This window comes from Symphalangus syndactylus, chromosome 18 (genome assembly GCF_028878055.3).
Source record: "Symphalangus syndactylus isolate Jambi chromosome 18, NHGRI_mSymSyn1-v2.1_pri, whole genome shotgun sequence".
Classification (NCBI taxonomy): Eukaryota; Metazoa; Chordata; class Mammalia; order Primates; family Hylobatidae; genus Symphalangus; species Symphalangus syndactylus.
In genome coordinates, this window is record NC_072440.2 from 92806388 (window position 1) to 92819909 (window position 13522).

Sequence of the window (13522 nt, forward strand, 5' to 3'; positions counted from 1 at the left end):
ATACAATTGTATATATGTTGTATATATAGTGTGTATATATACAATTGTATATATATTGTGTGTATATATACAATTGTATATATACTATATATAATTGTATATATGTATATATACAATATATACATATATACATATATGTATACATATATACTATATATAATTGTATATATACACACAATATATATACTATACGCAAATATACATATATGTATACTATATGTACAATTGTATATATAGTATGTATACAAAATTGTATATATGCAATATATATACAATTTACAATACACAAATATATGTAAAATATGTATTTTATATATTTATATATAATATATATAAAAATATATATATATAAATATATATATAAAATATATATATATAAAATATATATATATAAAATATATATATATAAAATATATATATATAATATATACACACACACACACAAGTGCTGGTGAGAATGTGGAAAAAGGGGAATCCTCACACACTATTGATGGGAATGTAAATTTTTACAGTCATTATGGAAAACAGTATGGAGGTTCCTTGAAAATTAAAACTACCATATAATTCAGCAATCTCACTTCTGAATATAGATCCAAAGAATTGAAATTAGGATCTTGAAGAGATATCTATGCTTCCATGTTCACTGCAGTATTATTCACAATAGCCAAGATATAGAAACACGTAAGTGTCCTGTGATGGATGAATGGATAAACAACTGTGAGATATCTATATCTATATATAGATATAGATATCTAATATATATATATCTCATATATGTGACACACATATGGCACACATATGACATGACACACACATATGACATATATATATGACACATATATATATATCACACACACACACACACACACACAATGGAATATCATTCGCCTTCAAAAAGGAAATCCTGCCATTTGCAATAACATGGATGACTTAGAGGGTGTTATCATAAGTGAAGTATGCCAGTTACAGACAAATGCTGTGTGACCTCATTTACATGTGGAATCTAAAACAGTCAAACTCATAGAAGCAGAAAGTAGAATGGTGGTTGTTACGGGATGGGTAGGGAGAAAGGGGGAGGTGTTGGTTAAAGGGTACAAACTTTCAGTAACGCAAGATGAATAACTTCTGGAGATCTATACAGCATATATAATATTGTAGACTTAACATTTGCTAAGATAATAGATCTTACCACAAAAATAAGTAAATTAATTAAATAACAACAACAATAATAATAAATGGGGTGGAAGGAAACTTTGGGAGGTGATGGATATGTTGATGGCCTTGACAGTGGTAATAGATTCATGGATGTATACATATCCACAAACTCATCAAAATATATATATTAAATATGTACAGTATAGGTCAATAATACCTTAATAAAGCATTTTTTTAAATACTTACTGTTAAGAAAGAGATCTCTGAGCTACCATCTAAAACAGTGGATGTGTAATTTAGCCAACTTGGAACTGTGTAAATGTATCAGAAAGCATTTATTCCAACATTCATTTCTTTCTGTCCTCTGACAGGTCTCTTTGTCTTTGACCTGCTGCCATTTATTTTAGCAGCATGCAAAGGTGGTTCACTGCATACTTGGATCTATCCTCAAGAAAGATGATGGATGAAGTTCTCTTCAGCTCCTCCAAACACCCCTTTCTGAACCCTTCTTTCCTCTTTTAAGGTCTCAACCTTTTTTTTTTAACCTTACTGTTTTCTGCTTCTTGAAGTCACCTGTGTCACAGAGTCAAAGAATATAATGACTTCTCATGGAGGAGAGTTAGGGACTTAACTAGTGGCCCTATCCGGGAACATCAGCATTTACAGGAGGAAATCAGAGAGGGAAAGGTTGTGTTCAAAGGAATGAATGAAGTCAGGGTTTCACGCATTGTAGGTCATGCATTTGAGAAAAGCTAGGGGTGAAGCTCTTCACCAGTATTGGAAATTTCTTATGAGCTTGGTTATTATTTTCTACACCCTTGCTTGGCTGAGAGAGGAGTGAGGAAACTTCTGTGGGTCCTGAGCATCAGTCAAGAGGACCTAGATGAAAAGCCTGGAGCGGGGGAGGCCCATGGCCACAGAGCACTTGGAAGAAGAAGGGAACATGTGGCCCACTGGTGATCTGTGTTTACTCGTCTGTCTGGTGTGTTCCGAGAGGAGGATGCAGGCCAGCCAGAGGTCAGCAAGTCAAAACCCTTTGAAGACAGACCCAGCTTCTGAAATGGATCTGGCGTTCCCTTGCTGGCTCCGTATCCCACAGTAGTTCACACACTTCCCAGCCATCACCTTTTGTGTGTGAATTGTCAGTTTCATTGATAGAAACACAAATGTGCAAAACTGTGACATCTTTATTTTTCTGGTACTAAACCATTACTCTCTGGTGCTCCATTTTCCCTAACAAGAACTTTCATCTTATTATTTCTGAGCAGGCTTACATTTAAACCCAATTAGTGTTTTTTCCCCCACTCTTCGTCATCCCAGAGTATCATCTAAATATTTTCAGGGTATGCACATTAGGGCAGGAGTTGTCATAGCTGTCCTTGCCCTTCGTTGTCCCCCATGGGGTGTACCTAATTCACATCACCACTGACCTCTCTCTCTCCTGCTGGTGTCCATGGTCCATCAAGATCTCAGGTTTGTCCCCACCGTGCTGTTGCTGCTGGTAGTGGCCTCTTGTCAGGCATCTTCTGATCCAGGACCTTCAAGAACATAAGAAATATTTGGATGCCCTCTCACAATCCCTTTCTTCTTAGATATTCCAATTTCCTCTTCTAGTTCGTTGCGCTGAGGGGCAGGGCACATCTGAGAGGCTCTAAACTCAGCCTACTGAACAGGAGGGGGAATTCTCTTCCAAGAATTCCCACTCCCCATCCCAAATGTAACTACAGTTTAGATCATCTTCTCTAGGGCTGGGCCTAGCTCTACAAGAGAGGAAGATGGGAGCAGAGTCCCTTCTCTGAGACCTACACAGTGACTACTAAATATTGCCCCCTTTTCCATCTCAACTCTCTTCTTTCTCCAGCAGATTGAATTTATGTAGTTTTTTGAGAGAAATCTGCCTTCTTCCTAACACTACTATTTATGGTATAAGATTTATCTTCATATTCCATCCGAGTTGACTCAGAAAAACCTTTTCTCTATCATAAAAACTTGGCTCTCACAATGAAAGCCTTGGCGCTCAAGATTATGCTCTGCTTTGAGTTTCTGGAGAATATTTTAGAAATAAAAAGTCAAGATTTGATTCTTATATTTTCTGCATTTTCTCCTTCCCAAAGCAATAAAAATATCTAGTTTTTTGTTGTGGTTGTTGGTTTTTGTTTTTTTTTTAATTGAGACTGAGTCTCACTCTATTGCCCACGCTGGTGTACAGTGACGTGATCTCAGCTCCCTGCAACCTCCGCCTCCCTGGTTCAAGCGATTCTTGTGTCCCAGCCTCCCAAGTAGCTAGGATTACAAGCGCCTACCACCACACCCAGCTAATTTTTGTATTTTTAGTAGAGACGGGGTTTCACCGTGTTGGCCAGGCTGGTCTCAAACTCCTGACCTCAAGTGATCTGCCCACCTTGGCCTCCCAAAGTGCGGGATTACAGATGTGAGCCACTCTTCCCAGCCAAAATATCTAAGTTTTTAGGTAGTGGTTCCATGAAGAAGCATAGAATTAGTAATAATGCACTGATTACTGCTTCAGAAAACCACCTTGATACACTAGAATTGCTACAATTTTCCTTGCCCACTTTAGCGATGATCAAATTCTCATGAGAATCAGGGGAAGGAAGGTAGAATCCATTAGGGGTAGCAAGGAGACCAAAAGGGGAAAATTCCAAAAAATGGAAAGTGAGTAGACATCAAAATTTTCTTTATGTTTACCATTAAGAATGCTTGCAAAAGGCATCATAAAAATATGGGAGGCAAACTAAAAAAATATATATTGCTGTTAGTTTCAGCTCTACCATTTCATAGCCATATAACATTTGATAAGAAAATCTTACTGGTTTCTTCATCCATGCAGCGGATATAATAATATTTTCCTGGCTTGTTTACTTTAGAGGTATGTATCTACATGGAAATCTGAGTAGATGTTATATTTAATAAGCTTTGTCCTCTATGGAGAAGAAATAACTGTGCCTAACAATAATTGTATGAAACATAATTAAGAAAGACCTATGTTCCTTAAATGACAAGTGGTCTTACTTTCTATTTCAAAAGATAGGCATCTTTCCAAACTTAACAGATCTTTTTCTGTCTCTTCCTTTTTTCCCCCAGGAATAATTTAGGCGGTGACTACTACAATTGTATTTATCTTCAAGTCTGACCTAGAACTTAAGTCTGTAGTTAAACTTTTGTGTAACTTATTAGTCACTGAGCATTGCAGAAGATTGAGTACTTGGTAAATGAGATGTACATGCACTATGGTTTGAAAATTTATCCCCTCCAAAACTCACGTTAAAATTTAATCCACAGTGAGGCAGTATTGAGAGGTGGGGCCTTTACGAGGTGATTGAGTCATGAAGGCTCTGCTCTCATGGATGGATTAATCCATTGATGGGCTAATGCATTAATGTGTGAATGGACTGATGGGTAATCATGGGAATGAAACTGGTGGCTTTATAAGAAGAGGAAGAGAGACCTGAGCTAGCACACTCAGCCTCCTTGCCATGTGATGCCCTATGCCACCTTGGGACTCTGAAGAGGGTCCCCACCAGCAAGGAGGCTCTCAGGAGATACAGCCCCTCAATCATGGACATCTCAGCCTCCATGATTGTAAGAAATCCATTTTCATTTCTACCCAGTCTTAGGTATTCAGTTATAAGCAACAGAAAATAGACTAAGACAGTGTAGCAGTGGACTGTGGATAGTAAAAATCAAAGGATGATAATGTGGCCCCTGTTCTTGAAAAATTCCAAGTCCTACTGAGAAGACATTTGTTTAATCATTATTCATTATTTCAATAAATATTTATCAAGCCTCCCCATGTTCCAGGTATTGTTCTAGGTGCTAAGATTACAGCAGAGAACAAATGGTTTTTAAATGAAGCTTTCATTTTTGTGAGACTTTAATCAAATGTACAAAACAAGAGTAAGTTTTTGAAACATAAGTCATTACTAAATCATGTGGTACAGAGGATTCGAAGGCACAGGAAAAAAGATGAATGTGAGGGTGTTGGTTGAAAAATGCAACTTTCAATAAATTACATTTTAAGCTAGATCTGAAGTTTAGAAGAAATCTTTTAAATGGAAGGAAGAAATACAAGGAAAAGACTCTAGAGTAAGCATGATTTATTCGTAGACATAGAGGAAATTTGCTTGACTTAAACAACAGGTATATTTTGGAGAGAATTGGTGAATCCAACTGGAGAAGTACTGTGAAAAACTATGACAACTAAACTGAGAAATTTAGTTTCAATGGAATTGGGAGTAAAGGGCCATGGAAAGTTCTGGGTGGAGTGGTGGTCAAATGTTGATGATGTAAGGGTGTGTAATGTAATGAACATTGTCTTTAGATAATATGGATTTGGTGCACTCAAAATTCAGGCCACAGTGAGAATTACACATGAATTTTTATTTTCAAAGGCCCACACACTCTGAAGATTGTAAATTACCTGGAAAATTGATTATTTGTATGATCTTGACAAGTCTGCATAAAAAATAATTTCCCCTGAAATCCAGATTACTAACTTAATAAAAAGAATATTTTTGTCTTAGTTTCTAAGCTATATAGTTACATAGAGCTGTGTACATTCACCTTCATGACATTTTCATGTGGGATAATGGATGTGGATTTAATGCAATGATTAATGATTTGTTCACTTGGAGTTACCAAGTCATGTTTCTATTGAAGGTGGGGGACTAAAAATGGAGTTTAGATTTTTTAGGAACAATCTCATCACACACAGAGAGAAAGGGGTTGGAGAATCAATTTAGGAACACTTTTCTTTTTCTTGATCCAGTGACCAAAGGCAGATTGATAAGTGGGCATTATTTTTCAGAGATGCTTAAGAACTTATTATTGAAAAGATAACCAGCCCTCTATTGAGAAGTCAGACCATAGCAGCCATGTGTTTTATAAGCCTTTGCTTTGTTTTAAGGTGGAGTGTTCCTCACACCATTAAATTTGGAGTTGGTTAGGGATAATGTGGTTCAGGTTTTCCCATAATTGTATGGGAATTCCCTGGGTGAAATGTATGGGTCTGGGAAAGATCATATCTGACTATGCTCAATAACTTCTGACTTTCAATTCATCAGAATGCCCAGTGGTCTCTCCTCATATATCTCCTCATCAAGCTTTAAGTTGGTAAAGTTTCTCATAGATAAAACGGTGCTTCTCGCCGTGGGCTGCCAATGAGATTCAAAAGGAATAGAATGTGTGTTTGGCCAATGGAATTGGCAAACAGAGCAGGCTTCTGGGGCATCTGGACATTGTTCATATTGAAACCTCTTATTTGTTCATTTAGAAATGAACAATCAGGAAAGCTTCTACATTTGGAGGATGTTTGCAAAATGAATTCTCTCAGGTTGAATTTGGCTATGGTCCCATGTGAAGCAGTTGCACTTTTTACTCAACAGATTTTGGATAAACCAGGGAAGAAGCTTGGCTCCTCATATGGTCTGATCTTTGTTGTGTTTCCCATTTTTGCAGATTCTGACATCTGGAATGTAAATTAGAACTACATATTTAATATTTCTGTTTAATGTTTATTATTGGGCTCCCCTGAAGATTGTTATTTGGAATTGGCTACCAAGGGCCTGTTATTCTAATTGACAGAGCTCTCATCCAGCTTGCTAGTTATTCCTTTCTCTCCCTCAGTACACTAAGAAAGGAGTGGTGAGCTTTTTCAATTTTCACTGAAAAGAGTAAGTGAGCAGAGATATGTAAGTTGACTTTTTTTGCCTGGCAGTTGATAAATATTCACTGAATGAACGATTCTAGAGTCTTCTAGGACATTTCTGTGTAGAAACTTCTTATTTACATTCTAGAAACTTTGGAGAACCAATGTTGTGTCTGCTAAACAGTATTCTGGTCCTCAATGCCTAGATTCACCAATTTAGACCCCAGACACACCAAGTTATGCACCTTGCTTTACTGAATTCTATAAAGCTTAGTCAATGAATACTAGACAGACATATGGCTCTCAATGCTATTGGGAATGCAGTTATATGGAGCTGTGTACATTGACCTTCATGACATTTACATATGGGATAATGGATGTGGATTTAATGCAATAGTTGATGGTTTGTTAACTTGGAGTTACGAACTTATGTTTCCATTGAAAGTTGGGGACTAAAATAGGAGTTTCTAATAAATAACTTCTACTCTTGAGTAGCTATATTAGTTTGTTAGGGCTGCCATGCAAAATAGCACAGACTGGGAGGCTTAAACAACAGAAATTTATTGTCTCACAGTTCTAAAGGCTGGAAGTCCAAGACCAAGGCGTTGGCAGTATTGGTTTCTTCTGAGGCCTCTCTCCTCATCTTGCATATGGCCACCTTCTCACTGCATCTTCACATGGTCTTTCCTTTGTGAATGACCTCTCTGGTGTCTCTGTGTCCTAATCTTCTCTTCCTATAAGTACATCACTCAGATTGGATTGGGATCCACCCTAAGGACCTCATTTACCTAAGTTACCTTTTAAAGACTCTATCTCCAAATACAGTCACATTCTGAGGTACTAGGGGTTGGGGCTTCAACATATGAATTTGGGGGTGGGGACACAATTAAGCCTATAACAGTATTTCCAGTAGTAGAGGGGAAGCGATACATCTAATGACTATTGTAGAAGCATGGAATCAGCCAAACATAACTAGCAAAGTTCCATGGGGATTGAGAAACCAGAGTGCTCCCGTCTATTTGGAAGAAGCTTTATGGATGAGATGGTTCTGAGACGGACATTGAAGAAGAGATTTAAAAGAACAAACTACTAAATTGAATTATGTGAAATTTCAATTATTTAGATCAAATATAAGCAATTTCATATGGTATAACATATTTATTTTTGTACTCATAGTATAGGGCAAGGGCTGGCAATTTTCTTTTCTATAATATTAAGAACCGGATGGTAAATATTTTAGGCTTTGTGGGCTATGTAGTCTCCTTCACAACTACTCAACTCTACTGTTATAGTGTGAAAATATCTATGGATGATACATAAATAAATGTATGATGTATTCCAATAATACTTTATTTACGAAACCAGACAGCAGAAGTAACTAGTTAGTAAAAGAGTCAGGACAACTTAAGTCCCCTGACTCGCAGACTAATGTCCTTTCCTTTATGCCACACTAATTTTATTTCCTAGGAACTAGTAAGTTTCCAAGTGAATATTGGAACTTTTTTTTTCAATTCAAAAAAGCCCATTTGGGAAAATAAAAACTTCTAAAACTGCCAAGAAAAAAGACAGCAGGCTGAATTTGTCTTCTGGGCCATAATTTGCTTACTCTTGTGTAGGGAAACTTTAAATTCCCTAACTTTTCTATTTGCTGAAGTCTTCCCTGATCCTTTCACACCCGTGTGCCAATCACGGAGCTCCTCTTCTGTGACGTGTCTATCCCTTGTTCGTTCCGAAGTAGAGCCTTTCAACATGCAGAGACTGCAAAGAGCAGAAAATGCCTTGGCTCCAACTCAATGTTGTCATGTGGTAACAGACCACAAACCTAAGCCACTTCCGCCTTGTTGTTGAACTCTTGGCACATGTGTGTTGCGTTTCTATTTTATTGGCTCTTTAGTGGAACTGCAAAAAGATTTGTGGCCTCCTTTCATCTAGCGAGAGAAAACAAGCAACCACTTCTCTTTTCACAACCTAAAATCCTCCTTGGTATCCATATTGCAGAAGGGACTTTTTCACAGTGTCAAATCTTTCCGGATAATCTTTCCAGAATTTCCGTAAATAAAAACAAATAATTCATTGTGGGTATAAGATTTATAAAATGTACATAAATCTCCCTGTCTTTATAGAAAGAGGAAACTGATCATAACGCAACCTTATTGGGAAAACTCCGTGGTATCACTGGGGACTCCTCACTTACTAGTTCTTTACAATCATTTATAGTGTGGCTGCTCCATGCCTTTCTGGGACCTGGGGTAGAACAGTGACCAAGCTAGGCAAGATTCCTCTTTTCATGGAGGTTTCATTCAAAGGGGAGAAGCAGGAAATAAATAAGCAGAAAAGCATATAAATCAAATAAATTCAAGTGGTAATTATTTGTAAAGAAAATAGAGCAGGGTAATGGGATGCAGATTGAGAGTGGCTATTTAACAAAGAGTGAAGGGATGGAGAACAGAGAAGGGGCTGGCCATATGAAGTGTTGCCTTGGAGTTTCACAGGCAGAGGCAAGGGCAATGCAGAGGCACTGAACTGACAGCAGGCTTGGTGCGGTCGCGGATCAGCAAGGCCATTGCGGCTGGGATGGATGAACTGAAGGGATGAAAGTTGAGGGCAAGGTGGAAAAATCTGCTCTGAGACAGTGAGGCCCCAGGACACATTGAGCAGTTAAGACTCTGTCCCAGACCAAAATAGCCTCAGACGGCTGCGCTTCTTAAAGTCCCTGTGTCCTTTTAACATGTTTTCCTTTCCTTTTCTACCAAGTTAGCTTAGGCCACTCTGTTAATATTCTGCTTTAATCTCTGGGATGAGAAACTAGATAGTTAATCTTAATTTAAACAATGTAGTAAAGTCAAATTGAACTCTAAATGGGGGTGTGGAAGACTTTTCCATGAATAAAGTTCATGGGGTGTTTTACAGCCTTTTAAAAGCTCAGACTCCTTCTTCATATTGAACTCTCAGCTGTGTTTTTTGCTAGTTAAGGCTGCTGAATGGTATACTACAGTCTCTTCCTCTATAATCGTACCTCCCACACTCCTGTATCCTCAGAAAGAAATTTAGTAAATTTCTACAGGAAAACGCTTGCCACTTTCCAGTAATTGTGTCTTTCCAGGATGCCAACTCATCAAGAAGGACCTTGGAGGCTGAATGCAGGGTTAGTACCCACTTTACTCTCTCCTTCCTTTTCCTCTTTTCTGCTTGGATTTACAGGAGAATTCATTATAGAAAACACTCCCTCTCCCTATTTCTACTGTTGTTAGCAACAAGAAGATGAACAGTACACCATTTCTTTTCCTATATAAGAAGTAGCATTTGAATGGGGCAGGATTTTAATGAGTATGATAGTGAGGGTGTTGGGAGCTAAAGGCACTCAGACCCTGGTCAGTGTGTGGGTGTCTCTGAAGTAGCATTTAAATGGGGCAGGATTTCAATGAGGATGATGGTGAGAGTGTTGGGGGCTAAAGGCATTCAGACGCTGGTCAGTGTGTGAATGTCTCTGGGCCTCAGCTCCCTTCTCTGTTGCTCTTTTCTCCTTCCTATTCCCATACCGTAATGTCATCCCATCAGCTCCTTTGGCCAAAGCCTGTCAATACTGTTTTTTCAACCACAAATCCAGTTTTTAAAGCTCTATTTTCAATGATTTTACTTTTTCATAAGAATTGTAGACCAGAATACTGTTTGGCAGAACTAACAATGATTTTACCACCAGGTGCAGGAGACAACTGCCATGAGTGACTTCTGAGACAAGTAGTAACCCTACTGTGTCCTCCCCAAACCCTTCATTGAAATTCCATCACAACAGCTGTAATACTTTGATTTCAATTTTAAAACTCCCATTAAAATGTAAATACCCAGAGGAAGAATAATGCCTTGAACTCTCTCTAAGCATTTATCCCTTAGGGTGAGTTAGATATTTTACTGACATTAGATTTTTATAGGAGAAAGAGGGGAGAGTGTGAGAATAGGAGAGTACTCCGAAAGAAAGGCTGGGAACACCAAAGACCAACTTGGCTGACTTTACAATCATCTAAAACTCCAGCCTCAGGAAATGTCACTGGGCTAATTGTTCCCTACTTTGGTTTATTAATCCTGGTCTCTTTGGTTTGGATTGGTTTCCATCCCTCTGCCCAAGCCACGATGTCACAGCCAAGCATCACTATCCCTATTGGGTATGATTTGCTACAATTGCTGGGTCCAAGTTTCTGAATCATCTCAAGACTCGGTGTAGTTGTTCTGTTGTTTGGCTACCCTTCCATACATATTACAAAATCTATCCCAAATCTGGCTGACCATTTTCTCTTACTACTATCCCCTCCTCCATTAGTAATATATCTAAGTCACCCTAAGGGATAAATGCTCCTCCATCCAGGGGGAGGAGGGGATAGGAGTAAATCACAAAACCCTTCCCTGTCTTTCATTCATCTCTCTTTCTTGAGCCAGTTTTTTCTCTTGCACCCTACATTACCCATGTTCAATAGCTCTTCCCCTTGACCATTAATCCTGGATGTGGATCTTGTCAAATCTTGTTTAAAAATCAAAGCACTCTTCATACAGCCACTAAATCTCCTTCATCTTTCATGACAGGGATATCTTCAAGGAACTCCATCCGATTTGTTAAACATGACCTCCTCTGCCTGGGTCCTTGAAGCCTCCCTTCAATAAAGTAGGCTTTTCCAGGTGCTGTCCTACCACATCCTTTAAGAATGCTTCCAAGAACTCCCTCCACTGCACCCTTCTTATCCCTAAACAAACCAGATGTTACACACTCTGGTCTCCTATCTCTCTGCTTGTCTTAAGAGGGATCTTAAAAGAAATATGAAGGATGGATCTGGCTATTTTCAAATCCTTTGGAATTACTTCCAAATAGATGAATTTCAGTCACTGCTGCTTTACCTTGTCTGCTCTTCCCATGAATGCAAATTTTAAAAAAAAAAAGTAAAATGAATAGCCATGTGTTTTCCACTGCATTGCATGATGTACTTATGTTGTATTTTTTGAAACTTGCCTATAGGTCAATTATCTTCAAATGTAAATTCAGGATTTGAGGGGACTCAATATGTAATATGCCTTTGAACCAATGGAGAGATTGGTTCAGAACCAATTGAGAGACAGGCATAGCTCTGTGCAGACTAAGCCTCCACCTTTAACATTGTAAGTGAATTTTCTATTGTTTTAATCCTTTATTAGTATACTTTTCTGCCCAATCTTTGGAACAATCAGATAATTATGAGATTCCTCCCTCAGCACATAGCCCACCCTGCAGAGTAAAATGCACCCTTCTGGCAAATAAGTAGATCCCAAAGAGAGAAGTGAGAGGTAGGGGCTAGACCAAGCATTCATATTGTGTTTTTCCAAGTTTACCACTCAGAAAAGTCATTCCTAAAGAGTAGAATATGTGAGGCATGGAGAGGGGCTGAAGAAGTGTTTCTCTGTGGAAGTTCCTCAGGGTAAAGGTTCAAATAGGTAGGCATAGGCTCCCAGTAATCTTAAGTAGCACAAGAATTGCATATGTTGTCTGATGTAAAATGCAGATTCCTAAGGCCTAGTCTGATTCCAGATCTGGAATAGGACCAAGGGCATCCAAATATATAAATGAACTCTCAATGATTCTAATGCAGGTAGTTGGTTAACCCACTTTGAGGGACATTACATTAGAATCTTACAAAAAAAAAGGGATTATATATAGTCAACTGTTTTGGAAATATTAAATAAAAACAAATTAAGCACACTTTTCTTGATTCATAATATGATAAACATTGAACAGAATGGAACATAATATTCCTCAAGCTTTTTTTCAGACCAGTTGTTAATGATTTGAGGGATGCCACTGCACTAACACAGTTTGAAAGGTGCTCAGTTTAGTGCCTGGAACAAGAGAACTACCTATTGTCATCTGTACTGGTTAGAATATACCTGAAATTCAGTTTACGGCACTACCATGCTTTAAGAGAGTTGTTGAAAACCTGGAGCATGTTGAAAGAATTTAGTCTTTAGGGGTTTGCTAATGATATCACCTGAACAATGGTTGAAAGAGACTGAAGAGATTATTAGGCTAAAATGGTAGTTCAACTATGCTAAACTCACATCTTTCAAAACCCTACCAAAGCCATAGGAAAGAGATTCAAAGGACTAGGAAATAAAGCGAGAAGACAACAGCCATACATTTTGGAAGCTGGAAAGCATATGAAGCAACAGTAAATCGGTAATCAAAACCAAAACAGTGGAATCCAAAACCAGAGTGGAGAGAGCTGGGAATCAACGTGTTAACCCATCACAGATTCTTCAGAATCTCTGGAATTCTCAGGACAGGACAGCTCCAGTTTCCTTTGTAACTGGGCGTGATGGTGGGAAAGAAAATATAAAGGATTGGGTGAAAACTTCTGGCAAAGCAGTCAGATGTTTAGGTTTTCTTCCAAGTTCTATGCCACTGGGTAACTGACCTTCCTCCACTCTAGAGGTTTATTATCTGAAGAGGGTAGAACAGAGAAACTTGGGACGAGGGTTGGCTGGCACAGGCGTTAGTACAGTTAAGATGGGCTATCCTACTGAAAACAAGGTATATGCATTAAATATTGAATGCTGAGTTCCCCAGTCCTATTTTAACCCCCAGCCCTAACAAGTCTCCTAGAATTCCCTAAGCAAGAAAATGAAAGAACATATTTTTAAAAATCTGATTATCCCCAAAGAAAAGACCAAAACCAGGGGCTCACT

General features: G+C 38.3%; 1 protein-coding gene across 11 annotated transcripts in view; it reads right to left on the reverse strand.

The window, feature by feature from the left end:
- The window catches only part of LOC134733471 (uncharacterized), a 97317-nt gene that overhangs the window by 73179 nt on the left and 10616 nt on the right, over positions 1-13522 (reverse strand). For 7 of the 11 annotated variants that reach the window (XR_010116951.1, XR_010116950.1, XR_010116949.1 and 4 more), the window contains one exon: positions 2586-2693. Coding sequence is in view for 2 of the 11 variants with exons in the window: in XM_063622812.1 (XP_063478882.1) it covers positions 2586-2693 (108 nt within the window). In the remaining 9 variants the exon portion in view is untranslated. Of the gene's footprint in view, positions 1-2585; positions 2694-7392; positions 7555-13522 lie in introns of all 11 variants that reach the window. The other 4 variants (XR_010116953.1, XR_010116954.1, XR_010116947.1 and 1 more) reach the window with 1 other exon arrangement.